The sequence below is a fragment of the Siniperca chuatsi genome, linkage group LG24, assembly GCF_020085105.1.
Source record: "Siniperca chuatsi isolate FFG_IHB_CAS linkage group LG24, ASM2008510v1, whole genome shotgun sequence".
Classification (NCBI taxonomy): Eukaryota; Metazoa; Chordata; class Actinopteri; order Centrarchiformes; family Sinipercidae; genus Siniperca; species Siniperca chuatsi.
Window position 1 is genome coordinate 11,066,218 of NC_058065.1, and position 19,713 is coordinate 11,085,930.

General features: G+C 40.1%; 2 protein-coding genes across 7 annotated transcripts in view; both read right to left on the reverse strand.

Annotated features, from left to right (window-relative positions):
* LOC122871878 (FERM and PDZ domain-containing protein 4-like) overlaps positions 1-4,952 on the reverse strand; it is a 76,756-nt gene extending 71,804 nt beyond the window's left edge. For 2 of the 3 annotated variants that reach the window (XM_044187402.1, XM_044187401.1), the window contains exon 1: positions 2,394-3,382. In XM_044187402.1, coding sequence (XP_044043337.1) covers positions 2,394-2,626 — 233 coding nt within the window. In that variant the 5' untranslated portion in view covers positions 2,627-3,382. Of the gene's footprint in view, positions 1-2,393 lie in introns of all 3 variants that reach the window. The other variant, XM_044187408.1, reaches the window with a different exon arrangement.
* Positions 4,953-5,094: 142 nt separating this feature from the next.
* On the reverse strand, positions 5,095-16,044 carry LOC122871880 (male-specific lethal 3 homolog). Of its 4 annotated transcripts, none has more exons than XM_044187409.1 (14): positions 15,777-16,044; positions 14,214-14,296; positions 13,890-13,985; positions 13,410-13,504; positions 13,211-13,308; positions 12,726-12,854; positions 12,440-12,597; positions 12,060-12,218; positions 11,693-11,928; positions 11,412-11,501; positions 10,545-10,654; positions 10,080-10,179; positions 9,871-9,955; positions 5,095-7,100 (listed from the first exon to the last, which is right to left on the reverse strand). In XM_044187409.1, the coding sequence occupies exons 1-14, from the start codon at positions 15,873-15,875 to the stop codon at positions 7,001-7,003; spliced, it is 1,638 nt and encodes a 545-aa protein (XP_044043344.1). In that variant the 5' UTR covers positions 15,876-16,044; the 3' UTR covers positions 5,095-7,000. The 4 variants fall into 4 exon arrangements, with proteins under 4 accessions (XP_044043344.1, XP_044043346.1, XP_044043345.1 ...); XM_044187411.1 differs by having other exon boundaries at positions 14,214-14,277; positions 15,777-15,926; XM_044187410.1 differs by lacking the exon at positions 15,777-16,044 and adding an exon at positions 15,303-15,554.
* Between the last annotated feature and the right edge of the window lie 3,669 nt (positions 16,045-19,713).

Here is a 19,713-nt window from a genome sequence, read left to right on the forward strand (position 1 = left end):
AACATTAACTGTTTCCCTGCACATTACTGAGTCAGAGATCAGCACAAGGAAAAGAGAGTGCAAAAAGGGAGATATGAGGGGGAGCTGGAGGAGGAGGAGGCAGAGACATGATTAGCATAGCTTAGCAAAAAGACTGGGAGCATGGGGAAACAGCTAGCTTAGTTCTCAACAAATTTAAAAATGCTTTTGAAGTGAAAAAAATGGGGGCACGACACAATTTGGGGTTTTTGGGGCAGTTCCATGATGTAACTGTTTCTTGACGAACGACAGTTTCTGTCTGCCCAGAACTTCAGAGACAAAAACACTCAAGGAAGTCGCTGCGCCTGGCTGTTGTTCGCCAATAAATAGTTTCAGCACATAACTACAAATTGCTGTTTGTGTCCTGTTTAAACAAACAAGATGCAACATGTTTATTAATGTGTTTCACAGGTGTTGGTACTTTAGGTGCATTTTTCAACATTAAGAGTGCTAGGCTAGCTGTTTCCTCCTAGTTCCAGCCTTTATGCTAAGCTAGGCTCCTGGCTCCAGCTTCATACTTATAGAACAGACATGGGAGTGGTATCAATCTTCTCATCTAACTCTCTGCAAGAAAACATATCAGTGTGTTTCCAAAAGTATCAAACTATTCATTTAATTTAAATATTTCAATTAAGACAGAAAAAAAATAAAACAAATGGATTAGTATGAAGTTTGTTAAAAAATAAAACAAAATGTACTTGCATGTACTGCATTTTTGTAAATATTGTATACTGTACTGCATATCCTTGTATATATTATACACTACATTTGCATGTGCATACCTTATGCCCAAGAACAACAGTGCACTGCAAAATGTTAGAATTGTCAATTCAGTCATTCCATTTTAAAGATGGAAACCAAGCCACTGAAAAAGACAGAAAAAGAGCAAAATGAATTTATATTCCTCAACTGGCTCTGAAATATTCCTCGACCAAAGTTTAATCAGTCTCCGTGTAAAGATACTGAACACTCCACAGGGAGTTCGGGGTGATTTAAAGACATGGTGAGAGTGTCTGCCAGTGAGTGTGTTCAGACTTTTGTCTGTCTGTGGAAGGGTAATTATATATATCAGGGCATGGTGGAGGGATGGAGAGTGGAAAGGAAAGGTAAAAAGAAAGGCTTGATGAACAACACCCCGGGTTTTTCCACTTGGCAAAGACTGAGATTCTCTGAAGAATTCATGGAGAGGTGATTTATGGTCTCTATCTAAACTAATGCAGGGCTTGTTTTATCCGCTCTCGCAGGCCTGCTACTGGGAATCAGACTCCCATTACAGAACCACTCATGATTAAAACTAGATGAAACAGATAATCATCGCCACTGTGGGCTGAAAGCTAAGGCGTATTGAGAGCACTTGCATTCATGTACTATTGGTAGAAATCTTTTACCCTCCCATCCTTTCTGGAGAGGTTAGTGTTATTTTTTTTTTGCTGCTAAATTGTCAACCAGAAAGGGGGAAAGAACAAACCTTGCCTTGAACGAACAAAACTTATTATTATTATTTTTTTAAATGACTCAGGCGATCAGGCACCTTTATTAAGATGTCAATGGAATGCCATGACAAGCTCAAAAAGTATGCAGAACCACATATTGACATTGGTGGGCTTAATGAAAACATATTGATCAGACCTTATGTTTGTATCAAGGGACTCATTATATGACATTGTAGTCTACATCAGTATAATAGATGACACAAAAATGATACACGAGAACAGATTCAATACACTGATTGAATTTTGATGAAAATGTGGGAAGTAATGTATCTCATGCTGCATTCTGGTACAGCCTAAAACCAAGGTCGAACCAAGGTGGCATATTTAAAACTGATTGCATCACGTAAAACTAATGACATTCCCATCAGCCTCAGCTGTACTTCGTAGCAAATGTTAGCATGCTAACTCATTAAAATAACATGGCGAACACGTTATACCTGTACATCAGCATGTCAACATTATCATGTGAGCATGTTAGCATGCTGACTTTAGCATTTAGCTCAAAGTGATGCTATGCCTGAGTACAGCCTCACAGAACTGCTAGCATTACTCTTTTCTCTACTCTTTACTACTTTTCTCTTTGACGCTAGCATCTTTTTGGTAGGTCACCATTATAAAAATGACACACAAAACAGTCCACCTTCCTGTAAAATATGCAACATGTGAAGACAATGAATATTTTCAAGGCAACAATATTAATATGTGCGACTCACTTTGCACTACATTATGTGCATACGTTGGTTTTAAGTCATCTGATTATACTGGGGGGGGAAAAATGTGGCCAAATTCCTATTTCTCACCAGTTAAACATTAAAGTGTTTCTGTCACTTATTGTCACCGTGTCCCTGATGAATGCTCTAGTTATTACAGTGATGTACTTACTCATCATTTCCGAGAAAAGATGTCTCCCTCCATGCAACCTTCCTGATTCGCGCTTCAGAAGAGACCTCGACTGAAGAGGACATCTTTGGGTGCTGGACCTCGAATGGTTCACAGCCACTGGGAGCTCTCACGGGAGTCGAGACTTGGTCAGAGCTGACTGATGTGAGGTCAGTGCTAAAGTCAAATGATGTCCAAGAAGAGTCGGAGGAGGCAGAGGGGCTGGTGTCCACCATCTTCTCTAGCAATCCATCTCCTAGGTCCACGGTGCAAGAATGACAATGGAGAGAATGGGATGATGAAGGGTAAAAAACTGGAGAATGAAGATGTGTGAAGAGAAAAAAATGCCAGACACTTGGAAGAAGATGGATAAGGAGATGAATGTGTCAAAGTATGCAAAAGCTTGGAGTGGATGAACAGAAAACACTTCACAATTAGATAAATGAATGGAAAGAGATGTCTGTGCACTCCTTCTGGCCAAAAGCTTCTCACTCTCTTCTCTTCTGTCTCAAAGTACTGAAGAGAGTGAGGAGAGGAATGGAAAGACAAAAGACCAATCAGAGGAAACATTAGACAAAAGAGATGGTGATATGGATGTGAGGGCAGGAAAAGAAAACCACTCAGGGACTAAAGAATCAGCCAAATACGGAGACCAGAGAGTGGGATGGAAAGATAGGACCCAGCTGCTGCAGATGGAAGGGGGTGAGCACAAACAAAAGAAGAGGTGGAATCAGGTGAAAGGTGCGGGCACCAGCACTTGCGAGGTGATAGCTCACATCTCATTACAACCCGTTTTCCCCCCCAACAATTGAATCATGTGGTAAGAGGAGAGAGACCGTGCGGGACGGGAAATCGATTTGAGATGCATGGAGAAGCTTGAACTGGTGGCTTCTGCTGCTACGTGATAGCAGCAGGCAAGAGAGTGCTGTCTTGGGTTGCAGTGATAAGCGGTTCATTACAAGAAGTCTGACCCAGTCCAAATACAATTAGGGCTCACCACTAAAACCCATTAGGACCCTAATGTGGGAAGGCCATGTTAGCCAGCCTCCCACAGGTAAAATGGGAATAGACTAAGAGCATAGTTCTGCAGAGAGTAAAGATACAGTATACAGGTATAGAAGAAGAGACTTTGCACACATCTAATTTACATCAAATCCAAGTTCCTTTTAGTATTTACCCTTTTCAGGGTATTCAAGCACGCGCCTATGGGTCAACTGCACCAGAAGCTTGTGATATACAGTATGCTTGCTCAGTTTAAAAAAGGTGTGGCTTGTAACGTCTCTAGGTTGAGTAGCTACTGTGCACATGTATCGAGGATCTTCTACATGAAGCAAAAGCGCCAAGATCTACGCAAGGACTGAGTGCCAGACATTTACTGTAGTTACGATGTATAAAACACACTGATCTGATCAGAACTACACGACTACATGATAGCTTAGCATAAAGACTGGTAGCGGGGGGGCACTCCAGAGCTCAAAAGCATGACTAGTAGCACCTCTAAAGCTAATTAATTAACACATGGTATATAATTTGTTTAATGCGTACACAAACAAATGTACAAAACCGCCATTTGTGGTTGCACAGGGAGTTATGTGCTGGATAAAATTTTTACACTAACTAATTTACTCATTTATAGTGAGCTATCAAAAAGGTGCTGGTAGGTGAATTTTTGAACTTTCAGACAGAGCCAGGCTAGCTGCTTCCCATCTTTATGCTAAGCTAAACTAAACTAATCGACTCCCCGCTCGAGCCAAACAAAGTTAATTCAGCAGACATGTGAGTAGTATGATCTTCTCTTCTCTCTGCAAGAAAGCGAAAAAGCACATTTCCCAAAATGTTGAACAATTTCTCCAAGAGAGCTGTGACAGAGCTACAACAGTTCCACTGGTAGACATAAAATACTGGTATGCACTGTAACTTTGCCCAGAGTCTCTCGACACAGTGGTGTTTCAAGACAACCAGTTCCAAAAGTGCCTGATTTAGAGTAACATATTGAACTTTCATCTTTGCCAAAAACATGTCCACCTCTGCATAGAACAACAAGCACTATAAGACTCCCATCCATCTTCACCCGACAAGGGTACATTGATTAGATCAAAATTTCAACCTGCTCACCAATGCCTGTCAGGGGAACAGTGACAGTATCATACCACATCAGTAGCAGATCTGTCTTGCCACTGTGGCTTTTATTCTGGTAGTTGAAAAAAAAAAAAAAAAAAAAAAAAATCACCTTTGATTAAACAGTGTCAAAGAGGTGTCAAGTTTTCAGATAAATGAGAGGCACTAGATTAGACAAGAAAGATTGCTTTCAAGGAGCTCAAAGACTAACAGAAGAGCCACACTGACAAGAACAGCAGATTCAAAATGTCAAGCTGTGGCTATCAAGCAGCATTTTCAGGGTCCAAGTTTTAATAAGCTATAGTCTGGGGACATGGAAGGTCAAGGTGGCTGATAAAATTCTGCTGTCTACATTTAACATTTAATAGAGGAGTGCTTTGTGTGGTTTTCAGTGATTCAAATCTATTTGCATGCTTCCAGCTGATTCATCTTACTGTTAAAAGTACAAAGGCAGGAAAAGGCGCAGGAATGAGCAGGCATCTATCAAGACAGTACAACACATTGGAAAAACTGACATGCCTAAAATCGTCTAGGGCCGTATAGGCATACACAATCATGGTGCTTTATGTATATGTGAACAAGTTGATAGGCTTCAGAAAGTCTTTATTTAAACTCTACAAAGAAAACCGGGCTAAAGGGAAACAGACAACATTGAAAAACACAATAGAAAAGTCTAACAGGCTATGCAAATTATACCTCTGTATATAACACAGGAAATATAGATGCACTGTATTATACATACAAGTTTGTTACAATACAGCGGTTTACTGTATGATACTGTATAGACAGATGTTATTTGTTCAAGAAACAGCTGAGACAAACTAATTGTGTATTGACAAGTCTGGAATGGGTCTTGTCAAGTATATAGTTTATAACCACTTCAACAAACAAGACATGAACAGAGTGATCCAGTGGTGTGCAAAGAAAAATAAATAACATACTGATCAACAGGTGTTTTGTATTTACATTTTCACAATGTCATGACGAGTAATCATAACAATCGCTTTTGTTGCATTTATAAATAATTCCTAGCATTTGTTTAACTGAATTCTTTCTTATAAAATGTTTAGCAAATGGCATCAGTCGTTATGTTGTAAATCCCATACATGTATCCTAAATTTGTTTTTGACACATTTCAAGTTATTGTCTGATCTGGTACTCAATGAACTGAGCTGGTCTAAAACAATATTTGCAAATACTAACAGCCTTGTGTCTTTGACTGTATATTAAGATTACCTTGAGAAAAAAAAGACATTACGCCATGACATTGCTCTGTGTATGAATAAGAAGGAGCAACACATGGTTTACTCTCAGATATGTTGTACACAGCACATTGTCATCAATTTTTCACCATTGTGCCTTATCCTTTCTGTTAGAAGGTGGCCACAGTGAGAGGAACAGGCAGAGAAAACGTCAAATAAAAAGCTGCTAGACATTTATCAGACATGCACAGGACAACATCAAAAGCAAGACAAAGCAAGAAATAAGAAAATCTCTAATGGACACTGAGTGGACATTACACATCCAAAAAGTGTAATACAACAGAAAAACTCCAGAGGAAAACAACATTCCTGATTGAAAGTTTTTAAAGAGTCAGTAAATAAGAATTACTCAGCGAAAGCAGCTAAGCAGCTCCAGGATAGGAAGAGCTAGTCCTACTGTAGCTTAAGAGGAATCCTATCCGGAAGAGGATCCCTGGCGGCGCTACATGGGAAGCGCTTACAGAAAGTCACTACATAAAGAGGGGCCAAGCTACCAAACCAGGCAAACCAGCATATAATGCCCTAAAGAGTATCCAAAACATGTTTATTGGGCAGGTAGAACAAGAACACAGCTTATCAACCTGTGTCCCTTTCCCTTAAATGAACAGGCCACAATATTCCAAAACTGTGGCTATGAAGTTAAAAAAAAAAAAAAAGGGGGGCTTTACCAAACAGCGCTGATTGTGTCTGCTTCCACAGCTGAGTGATTCAAAACAGTTTTGTCTTGGCCAGCCTCCAATATCTGAGAAGCTAGAGAACTAGCCTGGTCTTCAAAAGTGTAAACCAGGTAACAAAAAAGCAGAAGACAATGAGGAAAGGCTCGTAAAGGGGGACGTAGCAGTAGCTGTCTCCTATGAATTAAATCTCATATAGGGCCTACAAAAAGGTAGCGCACGCCACCAACACACAGCACTCGACGTGCCTTGGAGCAGTACATTGCATCAAAGCAGTGCAGGGTGGCTTGACATGCAGAACAATCCCACAAACAGAGCATGGGTGAGGGTTAGTGGCATGGTAGAAGCAACTGGTTCCACAACGCAACATCAGGAAAACTAACGTTAGGCCATAGGAGAAGAAAAGTTGGTCCAGGAAAACAATACAGCTGAACTCCAGAGAAAGCTGCTATTGATGCCTCTGTACACAAGCCCAGACAGGTTAGTCTAGACAGGCTGAAGGGTAGGTCAGGGTAGAGACAAGCAAGGGAAAGTAACACAATGGCCAACGTCTCCTTCAATAAATTGGCCTCGGTTGTTTCATGCTGTAGTGGGCCTCTGATGCTGACACATATGCAGACTCAGGAAAAAAATCCTCATGGAACTCTGCCAGAAACCTAAGAGAGGGCGGGAAAAGGAAGTACAAGAGAGGGAAATATGGTGAGATATTTTAACTTCAAAAATGTTCAGCAATCCTCTCTGTTCATATTAAATATTCAACACATGCTGTCACATGACAAACAGCTCAGACACGACAGGCTTATATGAAGCAAAAAGCAATGACATCTCAAATGTCATGTCCCAGCTCACTTTTGACTTCCGGTTTTCCTAGATATCCCTGGCTCATTCCACATAAATCCTAGACCCCTTGCCCTCTGCCCGGGGTATTTATATATATGTCAGAGACAAAGCCCCCTCATCCATCCCTATACCACCACCACCAGAGAACCAATCGCTATGACAGAAAGACAGAGAACATGAGAACGACCGACCAACAGTCAGAGAGGGAAAGAGTGAAAAATCCACCCCCTCCCATCTAATCAGTAGCGGGGAAAACTAATCCGGAATCTTCTTAGTATCCGCTACTCGGCCAAATCCTCTAAATCTTGCCATCTCATCTTAGCTCCACCGGCCTTCCTAATCTCAATGCAAACAAATTATCCTCATCAGAGAACTCTTTGACAACGAATAACAAACAAGACAACCTAATGGGACAATAAAAGGGAATATGTAAGTACCCCACAGTGAATGAATCAAAGCTAAGCAAGATTAAAGAAATTAAAGTTTATTTCAGCCAAATTCTTCACTGCAAACAAAAAAAAAAAAAAGGTGATTCGGGAGATTTATTGAAAAGCACTAAACAGGTTTCAATGCATATTTATTAATTGGGATTTTTTGTTTTGTTTGGCTCTTTGGTGCCAGAAATTCAGGCTTGTGCTAATCTTTATTGCTGTTAGATCTGTAATAACGCAGGGCAAGCCGCTTTAGGCATACACATTGTAAATCAGTGTAACGTGTGCGTACACATGTGCACACACACACACACACACTTAATCATTCTTGCGGAGAAAGGGAGAGTGAGAGATCAACTGTGGCCAAATCCCAGAATGCATTGCACTTCAGTCTCTGCAACATCAATCAGTTTTTGCCCGCTCGGCACAATCTGCCACGAGGCTGATTTCAGAGTAAAAGGCTTTCCCAAAAGACACCAGTATTTCAGTGTCCAGTGTCCTGCAGAGTCTCCAACATGGTCAAAATATTAACCACTAAGGAAAAATATCATTGTTTTGTGTATTGAATATTATCAATCCTGTCTTAACCAATTATAGTTCTTCACAGAGCTTCAGAGGATATTGAAACTGCAAAAGAAATTTACTTTTAAGCACTTCACTTCGCACCCAATTTATAGTCTGTGCCATTTTGCAGACTAATGTTCTATGAAAAGAGATGCACCAGTGATTTGTTTCCTCTACTACTAATGACACTGCATGAGATGCTTTGCCAAGAGGAACTGCTAATGCTGCTGAAAAGAATAACATTAGTATTTGATTTTGTTGTTAGAAATTTGTCTATTTCTCAGGTTGACAATGTCCTTTTGCTTCCTTCTGTCCTGCCGTGAGGAAAAAAAAAAAAAAAAACCTGGTGAAGGTGATGCATCACACTGAATGCTGTAATCCCTTCATACTGCACACCACTCTATTCCCACAAACTCACATGAATGCCAGCTCTAGCTATTTTTAGAAGACCACCTTGTGATTTTTGTGGCACCAAGTACTGAGCTCCAGTTCTATTTATATAAATTTTTTGGTTGAGTAGTGGAATAGAGGTAATTTGGGCTCTCAGACTCGGGTTTGTCCCTGTGCACACTCCATGCTGAGTTCAGGTGCTGCTCCACAGCACTGACTGGTGGCAGAAGACGGTACTGCATGTGTTTGATTAGAGAATGAGAGGACCTAAATCCCCCAGGTTTGGGACCGGCTGAACTGAAGATCGCTAGGGAGGATTTAAAGATTAGACTCCCGTGCTTGTGTAACGCCCACTCATCTCCCTCCCTCTAACACATGCTCTCTCTCACTCCATCTCTCCCTCCCCTACGCCCCCAAATGTTCTCATTTACTTACTCTTCCTTGCCTTTTTGTTTTGTTGTTTCTGGGTTATTTTGGTGTATTGGTAATTTCCCGACAGTTAAATTATGAATGAATTCTATTGTTGTTCTCCATCTTTTAATCTCTTGCTTCTACTATTCTACTGTGAAGCAGGCTACTAAACACTTCACTACATCAGGGTACTGGGCATAAGGCATAAAATGGATTTGTCAAGGGTGTTCTAGAGACTTTACCGATAGCTTCCAGGCCCCCACCCCCTCCTTGTGAAATGAGAACTGCCAGTGAACTCTCTGCTCAACACTGGCAGTTACTATTGAGCTTTCCCGCTTAGCTAGGTCAAACCTTGGTTAATTAACCGTGCAGGTTCTTAGCAAGGTGCATTTTAAGCCGAAGTGCTTCCTATTTAATGTCCTATTAATTGAATGCAGCACCTCATCTTTTTAATGATTTATCCTCCAAGGGAATTATACATGATTTCACACAGTTCCTGTCCCCCTGACGATACAAACCTTTTTTCAAGAAGGGGGTGAAATTTCAATATTATGCCTAAATGTCTAAAAGATTCAGGCAAAAGAAACCGTAAGCCTTCAGGTCTGAGTGAACCAAGGATTGGTACTCTCCCATCTGCACAGCATGAAGAAAGTTGAATAGTTCTTTAAACCATTTTAACTAAATAGTTTCTGTCCCTCTCTTGCTTCGTAAAGCACTTACCTCTGAGACATCTTATGCATAAAAAGGTAATAATATTGATATATTTGATTTGAACACAACAATCAGTTACCTGAGAAAGAGTTCCAAATGCTTGACCAGGGCTCGGAGATTCCTCTCAGGGATCTGCATCTTTCCCAGGATCTCAGGAAGCTTCACTGAAGTAAAGCAAGACAGTGAGCATGGGAATAGAAAGAAGTTGCACAAAAGGGACATGAATGTGATCAAAATCATAAAATAGGAGGGAAATTTCACAGATTCCCGGTGATCAGAGACACCAACCAAAAAGCCGCAAGAGGTGCTGTGCTCCATACAGATAGGAGGGTGGAGGAGGCTGGTCATTCAGGGGGTAGTTATCAGGAGTCAGCTTCCAACTTAGGACCTGGTTGACAGAGTAAAGGAAAAAGCTTTTAACAGAAACCGAGGTATCACATATCTACCATTTCAAAATGCCATTAACAGTTGAACTGACTACATTTATGTAGTTATGATCAATGTTCAATATGTTTCTACTGACTGGTCAATGTAAACTTGGCAATACCATGGGCCTGTACGAATGAATTATCAAACGCAAAGGACCAAACTTTTGTATACCCTGGGTGCTTTGCTTGGTTTGACAATTTCAGTTCATACAGGTTGCTTGAATTCTCTCACTGCAATGAGGGAGGCCATTTATGTGACTATCCTTGTGTAAGACATTGTTTCCCTTCCAGCCAATAGTACATTCATCACACACAATTTCATCACCTCATTTAGCTCATTGTTTCTCCGGCTCTCCAGGCCATAGAAAGGCCCACTTCGCTCTTTGCTTGGTGTCAAGGGCAATGGGGAAGATGAGCCACTGTGCACTGGGGTTTCTGGGTAAAGAGAAAGAACAGAGAAAAACAACATGTTTACAGATAAACGTCTTGTTGTGTAGCTTATCATGGCTGAAATATGGCTAAAAAAAAAAAACAAAAAAAAAAAACAACAACCCAATGACAGCAAGAACTAATGCAAGCAACAAAAAGTTTTGAGAGGTGATCAATGTGGGAGGAAAGAAGTGGGATAACACCATCTACTGGGCCAAACTGGTTATTGCATACACAAAAAGTTGTCACTTCACTGAATATGATTATGCTGAATGTTTCACGAAATGCAATATTTTGATATTAATCTGATTAGGACAATAGGCCTGTCTCACTGTGTACATCTTGACTTGTCAAATACATGTGTAACTAATAATGCTAATGATAGAACAGAGCCATTGTTTATATTATTAATTGCACCTGTGATTTTCCTGCTATTACAAGTCAAATGTGTGTTGTTAAAAATGTCATAAAGGAAGAGCGTCAGACTGTAAAGAGGAATAAACATGGAACCATTCTATGAACAACCCTTGTAAAAGCTTGAGTGAAATACTGTCTTGTTTAGATAAGAATAAGGTTGGATAATTGCAGGCCATGAAAACAGTTGTCCTGAACAGAAAAATGTCTAACTCGTTCACAATTTTCATTCATGACCCCCCAAAAAAGTGGAACTAGTGGTAGAAAAATCCAAACATTCAGGTTGAGCGTTACAGTTAAGAGTAATATCACAGAAGCTTTTATTTGAAGTAATGTTGTGTCAGCTTACTTTTGTCGAGGTTTAAGAAGAACTTGGGCTGGGATGAGTTGTCGACCAAACGGCGTTTGAGCTGCGGGGACGCTGTGGCACTGCCTCCACCTGGAACATTACTTATTGTATTTATAACTCACAAGTGTAATCATTGCTACAATATGCCTTACAAAATGTAAGAGATCAGAAAAATTACGAATAAATTATACAAGAATAGAATACACTCCCTTTATATACACAATGCATTGTTAAATAATTTTCCAAATAGCCCCATATCCAGTAAAAACTATGATGATCACCTCCACTGCTTCCTTCAGCTGGCCTGTCACCTCCAGACGTGTTCCTTGTGGAGCGTCTGAGCGACTGGGACTGGTATGAGATACAGTCCATGTCAGGGTGACGCCGGCGCTTCGGGATGGGGGCTGGGGCGGTAGGCGTTGTGGCAGAAATGTCGCTCAGTGCCGGTTGGCTGTCTGTGGACTGGGGGGTAGGTGGGTTGTGCCCCAATGGGCTCGGGCTGCGCTCTCGTTGGGCGCTTCCGACACAAATGGAGAGAAAAAGGATTATAGCTTAATGTCAGAGCACAACAGTCAAATGCAGTATATCACAGCCAAGCAGTAGTTTCTGAAACAACACATAAGACTTGATTTCTCATGGCACACTTACTTGCTGGAACAAGGGGAGCTTTCATTGATGGCCAGGAAAAGCCTGGAGGAGCTGACCTTTTTGAACTGAGCTTGTTCACAGGGGTAGAGGAGGATCATGGGTAAGGTGAAGTCAAATGTGATCCTCAGGCCGTCGACCATCTCCTTACACAACTCCTCGCTTAAAACAAAAGGAAATTTAAGGATAATTAGTTAAAGTTCATAATCATGGATGCACTCTCAATTAATCCTATAGTAAAAAAAAAAAAAAAAAAAGATGTTTACAACATTTAAGTAGATTTAGGTAGACTTGGAACTGTGAACCATAATATAAATATAAGAATTACCACAATATGAATATAGATTCGCACTATATTTTTTTTTAAGTGTGTGTACACTCACCTCTTCTCTGGAGGGACTGGCTGTGGGCTGCTATTCTGTGTGGTGCTCTGCTGACGCCGGTACCGCTCGTTGGCCATGAATGCTTTGTTGATGGCAAAGTGTTTGACGTAGGACTCTAGGATGTGCACAACATTCGTCTGACAGGGAACCATCACCAGCTAAGAGAGATAAACATGGCCAATTACGGACATTCCTCAAGTCAATTCAATTAAAGCAAACTTCCATATCTTACCATGCCTAACAGAATCAAGCTAATCAAACACTGCTTAATATCTGCTGCATGTACCTTCTTCCTCTTGTTGATGTAAAAGCAGTCGTCCTCCAGTTTCTTCTTCAGAACATCCGGGATGTTGATGTCCACGTGGATGATCTTCTCCTCACATTCCCTTTTAACATTAATGTCTGGCTCAACCCTCTGAAAGAAAAAAAAGATATGAACCTTCAGGTACATGGTCTATAGAAACTAAGAGGATGTGGTTTTCTATGGACAGAAGTCACGGTCATAAAAGTCATGTTAGGCTTAACCAGATTTGGGCCTATCAGGCAATTTACACAAAATATTAGTTTACACAAACTAATAAGAACACATTTAACCTGGAAGACCACAGGTGTACTATGAGTTTAGTATAAATGGACATTGGACATGGTCATTTTCTGGTGGCACTCACTGCATGTTGGTCGAGGTAAGGGCATCAACTACAGGCCTAAAATGTAAATGTTTGTCTATATATGCCCTTGTCCCGAGATGGAAACTGAACTGATCCACTTCACCATTTTGTTGATGTCCTCAGAGAAGGTGCTGTCCCCACTATTTGAAGATTCAGGGTCAGAATCGTCCCCGTCACTGTTCTCTGAAGACGAAATCAAACCTAGAAACAGAAAAATACAGAGGGATTCATTTGATTGCTAAGGGAGACTGGGAGCAAAAAAAAAAAAAAAAAAAAAAAAAAGACAGAGAAAGATTTCTCACATGCGTCATCACTGTCGTCCTCCTTAGGGAGAGTCTTCAGAGAAGATTTAGTACCAGACTGACGACGACGCCTCTTCGCCCATCCCTTTCTCTTCCTACCGCCAGGAAAGAAAACAATACTATCTGTATCAGTCTCGTCTAAAGATAGAACAAACCAATAGAAAGGTCAAATGCAAAACATGTGGACACAGACCAGACACTGACACACTTGTGGTTTGAGTTACAGGTGTCATGTATGGTCACTGACAGCATTGCGCCTGTCTGAAATCGACAAAACTTTTCTCTAGCCTGATAATTGAGTAACAAAATCCATTCAATGATTCTACTTTGAATTCTTGCTGAAATCAGGAAAACATCCTGCCTATCTGGAGCACTAAGACAGACCTAAGTGATACACATACAAGAAAATATACTCAATGGTTATAAATTTTGATGGTATTTACCTCCATGACTGAATGAATGAACATAATATGAACTTACATGCGACCTAGAGCTTTGCGAGCCAGTTTATGTTGCAATTTACGATTTTCCTCAGTGTCCCTTAGGACATGATCCTCTGCAGCCCAACGATCCCAGCTAACCAAAAACACACACACACATTAAAAAAATAAAACATAAAAAAATAAAATCACACAGACCTGCATGGTTTGGCAGCAGTGTTTTATGGCTACACCATTACACAAGTTGATGAACATGAGATTTTGCAACGATAAACACTACAATGAGTCTGATATAGTTAAGTAGGTAGGTGACAGTAACTCCGTGTTCAACAACTGTTAATCAAAGCAAGCAATTTAATGTTACCTCCTGTTCCAACCATTGAAGTGAATCAGGTACTTTGGGATTCTTCTTCCATGTTCATCTGCACCTATCAAGACATCAATGACCTGTAATGTGAACACACAACAGTAAGTACAGTCTTTCTTAAGGCTCCTGTGGTTTGAAGGACAATTCTACTCACAATTCAGCTCTTGTCAGTACTCAAACACTTTGGTCAAGTAAGCAGAGGTGGAATGCATGTCAAGCATGTTCTTTGAGTATTCCCAAGTTTTGAGACTTTAAACTTTCAGTTCCTTGCATTTCAACAGGAAATATTATAGTTTTTGGACTATTTTTATACTACTAGCTGTAGTTACTAATTACTTTGCAAATCACGATAGAACATAGTGCAACATTGGCCTGATTCCAGAGTATACGTTAAATGGAAACAAAATGGCAATTCAGTCATTTTCATTCAGTCAGTTATTATCGGGCTAATGAAGTACGATCATAACCTCATAAAATATGATGCAAGCTACGTCTAATTAAAGCTTGGAACTGGAAGCCTAAGCTTTCCTCATACTGCAAGGGAATAGGGAATATCAGAAGAATCTGACCTTAAATGTATGTCCAACTCCAATTACACAACACTATGTCACTTATTTAACTTAGACCGGCTATAACACTAAAATGATGCTGAATGTTACAGATTTAATTATCAATGATGAAACGGAGCATTCCTTGCTTTTGATACTTTAAGTAGCTACGTTTTGCTACAAAAATGTTGAATGCATGACTTTTACATTACATTGTAGTTTTGCTAAGATACTTAAGTTAAATACTTGAAGCTTCTCAACTCGCAAGCAGTTACACAACAGTTAATGCTAACTGTTAGCTAACCTTGGTTAGCAAAAGCCAAGCTAGAAAGCGTTGATGTAAACATTAAGTTACCCTAAATTGCCCTCCATTAGCATTAGCTAGCTAACTAGCCAGCTAGTGAAACTCACATTGCGCACTTAGCCGACAAGAAAATAATACTCGGCATTTTTGTCTGCTTGAAACACATTAACATTATCTTCTTAGCTCGCATGCAATGGCATTAAAATAGCTAGACAGCAATAACTGATACATTACAATGGTCAGTGACGGCCAAATTAGCGAGGAAGATGTGTTGGTCCGTTTGTTTATTAACGTTAGGTGATGGCAGTAAACTACTGGGATGATAGCCACCCAGCTATAACTACTTCGGTGTTCTATAAAATATCTCTTAATTTCATTTAAATAACGTTATTGCATGCATCGGTAAGTTAAGAGTTTTGGCCGAAATGCCTCATCAAGCAGCCTCCCTTGAAATTAACTAACAGCTGCAAAATATCATAGTTGTCTGTACTACGTAACGTTAAATCATGCGCTTTAAGAAGAAACGTGCAATCAAACGTACCCGGAAACCATGCAAGAATCGTTATATTAACAGCTAACGTTATTTTTCTCAGGCCCTCCCCCGGTCGATTCATATATCCCACAACTTATAGAAACAACCCTGCTTTTCCAGTATAAATGAAATACGCTACCGAAGAGCTAAATTACTTGCACAAAATATTAACTTACCTTAGCGTCATACAACACTTTAGCCTTGGTAGGGTCGGGTTCGAAGCACAGGACTCTTTCTCCTTTGTGAAATTGATATTTAAGTCCCCGCGAATTCATTTGTTCATGGCGACGTGTGTAAGAGGGAGCATCGATCTGGACCCTATAAACTCCTTAACCCTTTCCTTGCCACACACTTTTCCGTGAGGGGTCTTCCACCAAAACCAAGAGTATGGAGGGATGGCGCTGTTGTGGGATAAATGAAACCATTCTCTTGCTGCCTTCAATGAATCCTCGTAATTTCTCCCTTCAGGCCTGCGGGAAGAGCGTTGGGTTGTGCATATCTATGATTGTGCATAATCGAAACTGCAGGGGTCAAGTGAATGCCTTGGTAGAATAGAAAACAGTTTTTATCATACACATGCATTACAAAACCGATCTTGAAACTGAACATCACACACTTGAATTATCACAATTTCAACATTAGGCCCACTGAATATTTATGTAAAGCCACCAAGATTTCAAGAGTTCATCAAATTATTATTTTTAAGCCATTCATGCAGTTGGCTTGGACTCAGCTAGAGAAAGACATTAATGTACATCTCCGTTCATCCTCGTCCATTGTGTGTCATTTTGTTGCTTTGTTGGATCATTTATGTATGCACAACATTTTCCATACCATTGAAGGCAGCATGAAAAAAACGCAATTTAATGAGTTGAGTTGATCTCTCACGGACACCGTACTGTAGTGCAATTTCAAAAAATGGCCAATAGATGTCAGTAGCCTATATGAGAACAAAAAGTCTATATGAAACTTATTTGCCTCAGTTGTAAAGTCACCATCAAACTGCTTCTGTTCCATTTATTTAATTAGCTTTAATGCATGTATATAGTCTACTTATTAGCATGTATCACTACTTTGCAACAATAAAGCAACACATGCCTTAATACTAAGGTTAGCCTACAATATGTGTGTATCGACCTCCTGTATGAGTGGCATCATGAATATTAGGTTTCCAAACTAATGTTGGTGGACCCTGGGTCGTTTACAGGGCTCCATTTAATACCTAATGTGGGAGAAAAACTTGGGCTAATATAAAGGTTATGTGTGTAATAGAATTTATGAGGGGTGCAATAGAATTTACAGTAACAGGTCAAATAATGGTGTGTTGTAAAGGAGGCCTCAGGCCCTCCTCGAGCCCTGTGAATATGTTGTTTTGGGTTATGGGACACTAGATCTTCCTAACATAAGATAGAAGTGGCCGCAGAAGTTTCTGTTGTTTTTATACTGATAAGGTGGGACGCAGACAGTCTCTTTCTTTGTTTCATCCTTAGATGATGTAACCTGTAAACCACAGCCCACTGTTCTGCTTTAAGAAGTGTACCTTTTGGATGCAAGGTTAAGTTTTGTGTTGGCTGTGCCTATGTGTACGTGCTGCTACACTGCTTCTCTGTCGACAGATTTGTTTGTAATAAACATATATTCATGTAACGGCCACTGGGGCTCGTGGAGTTATTCCTTTAATCAATTGAGGACATCTCTTCAGTGAAGTTTTTCTTCAACACCTAACAAACATGTGAAACAGATTTTTACTGTAATTCACCTGTATTTGTCCCAATTTAATCACACATTTTACTCTCATCTTTATAATCTCCATATCCTAAAGAAAAAAATCGGTCTACAAGGGTCCCTGGGACAAAATCTCAACAAAGAAGAAAGCCATCTGCGTCTGTTTAGGGATTCATGACATGAAAATGATTAAGAACTTGCAGGTGATATATTGGACTATTGCAAATGGCCTCAATTACAACTCTGCTGATTGTACTCTAAGATTAAATATCCATATCAAACCACCCTATACAAATTAAGCAACCCGGGTATCATACACCCCATGCCTTAGAGGATCAAAACATGCTATTTTGGTAATCAGTTAACACAGTTAGGGAAAGACCCTTTTCCTTAAGGCAAAATACAGTAAAAGAAAATTCACCAGTGTCTTAATAATCTAATCTTCCTCTATTGTAACAATATGGTGGCTCTTAAATATAGAGTATGGGGATGTTTACATGTGCAGCCAGGAACACGTGAAATCTTTGGTCAGAAAGATACATCGCTCTAGGGTACAAACAGTGTGCGTACACATCGTGTGTGTCTTTAATTTTAGACTGTCCTGTAAGTTTGCAAACATATTCACTTAGTTCAATCTCAGAGTTTGATTGCGTGAAGAAATCTGATAATAATACTGTTCCTTCCTCTTTCCAGCATAAATAATATTAATTGTCTTTAACAGATAAAAATAAACCCTGTGTCACTGGGTTATTGTTTCATATTTCATATATAGGCCTACAAGTAATTTGATTTCTTTTGTTCCTGACCATGTGACTTTTTCATTCATATCTGTCTAAAAGGCCTGGACAATGAAATGTACACTGATCCCCTGCACAGGAAACCATGCCTCTACAGCTGTAGCTGAATCTAGGCTCATTTTGCTTAAAATGGTTTCAGGCAGCGCTGCTCTACTATTGTACACCAAATATGGACAGTGTGTATATAACACTGAACTTGACTGGCTGAAGTGTAGCCCTGTTGATATTCTCCTTCCCTTCGACGCTGAGCGCGTGATGTATTTTAACAGTCATGTCAAATGATCACTGATTCACATTAAATGTTTTCCATGGTTACACATTAGTGACCATTAGTGAGTCATGCAATGCCCAGATGAAAAGTCAAGGATGCTGCAAGGGTTTATACTTTATAAATCTGTGGTATGGGAACATGTCTGTATAATATGTTATGCACTATTGTTCCATATCACTGTTGTTTTTGGCTTTTTCCCTAAATGGAGGAGTAGTGTGGGCACAGTTCAGGGCAATAATGCCTCAAGTGCTGGCTTCTTTCCTAACTTTCTTTCTAACTTTTTTATAAACTGATGCAAAACACTGTGTTTTCTTTCTATAATTCCTGCTTCTGTGTTTTCTCTCAGTCCTCGTCTCAGTCTTTCCCCCGCAGACTGTTTTTAGAAGGGTCAAATCTATCTCAGCTGTTATCAGTGTCATGTCATGCTGTGTTGTGTGTATGTGTGAGTGTGTCATGCGGCGCAGCTTCATAAGCTCCTTTATCAGCCGTCCGGCACCCTCCTCTCCGGACTCCTGCTGTCTCTTTTCATTTTTCCCATACTTTCACACACTGGGCCACACATGTTCTCTTTCTCTCACACTCTCCCAAATGCACACACTCACACAGCCATCTTAACACACTGAAATTGCTGAGCTCCTCCACAAGCATCTGTGTAAACTAATGTCTGGAATATAGCCTCCTGCACAGGTGTATGAAGAAAGGCATTGGCTATTAATCCTATGGCTCACTTATTGTTCAGCTAATAATAGCACACAGCAGGCTTCACTGATAGGCCTATTATTCCCAGACAGCGAGGTGGATTAATGGGAGACAAGGATTAATACGCCTATTTTCATCCCCGGCTAAATCATGTCTGTCTGTGTGCTTGACCTTCTTCCTGTCTCATTATCGTGTCTGTCTAATTACCTTTATGAAAATGGACTTATTAATTATAGAAACTCACATTACCCCACATTTTTAATTGCAAAGGCAGCAGAAAACAAATTTAGCAGTGGTGTAAATTGTTTCTGGCAAATGAGGACAAAATGATGGTTTTCTGAATGGATTTTGGTGGATGACATTAGTGATCACCCGCTGATGATCATCTGAAGGTCATTTCCATTTTATTAACAAAGAAAAGGAGGAGCAATGGGGGTCTAGAGTTGACTCTTCAAATGCAAACTCGCCTGGAGGGTTAAAAAAAAACAAAATCCAAGTGCTAAATAATATCATATTTTGACATTAAATTAGTTCATAAGAAGAAAGAATACAGTGTGCCAGCACTGACCTCAAGTTCTCTGACCCCCCTCCCACACTCTAGCCACACACTCTCAAACTGTC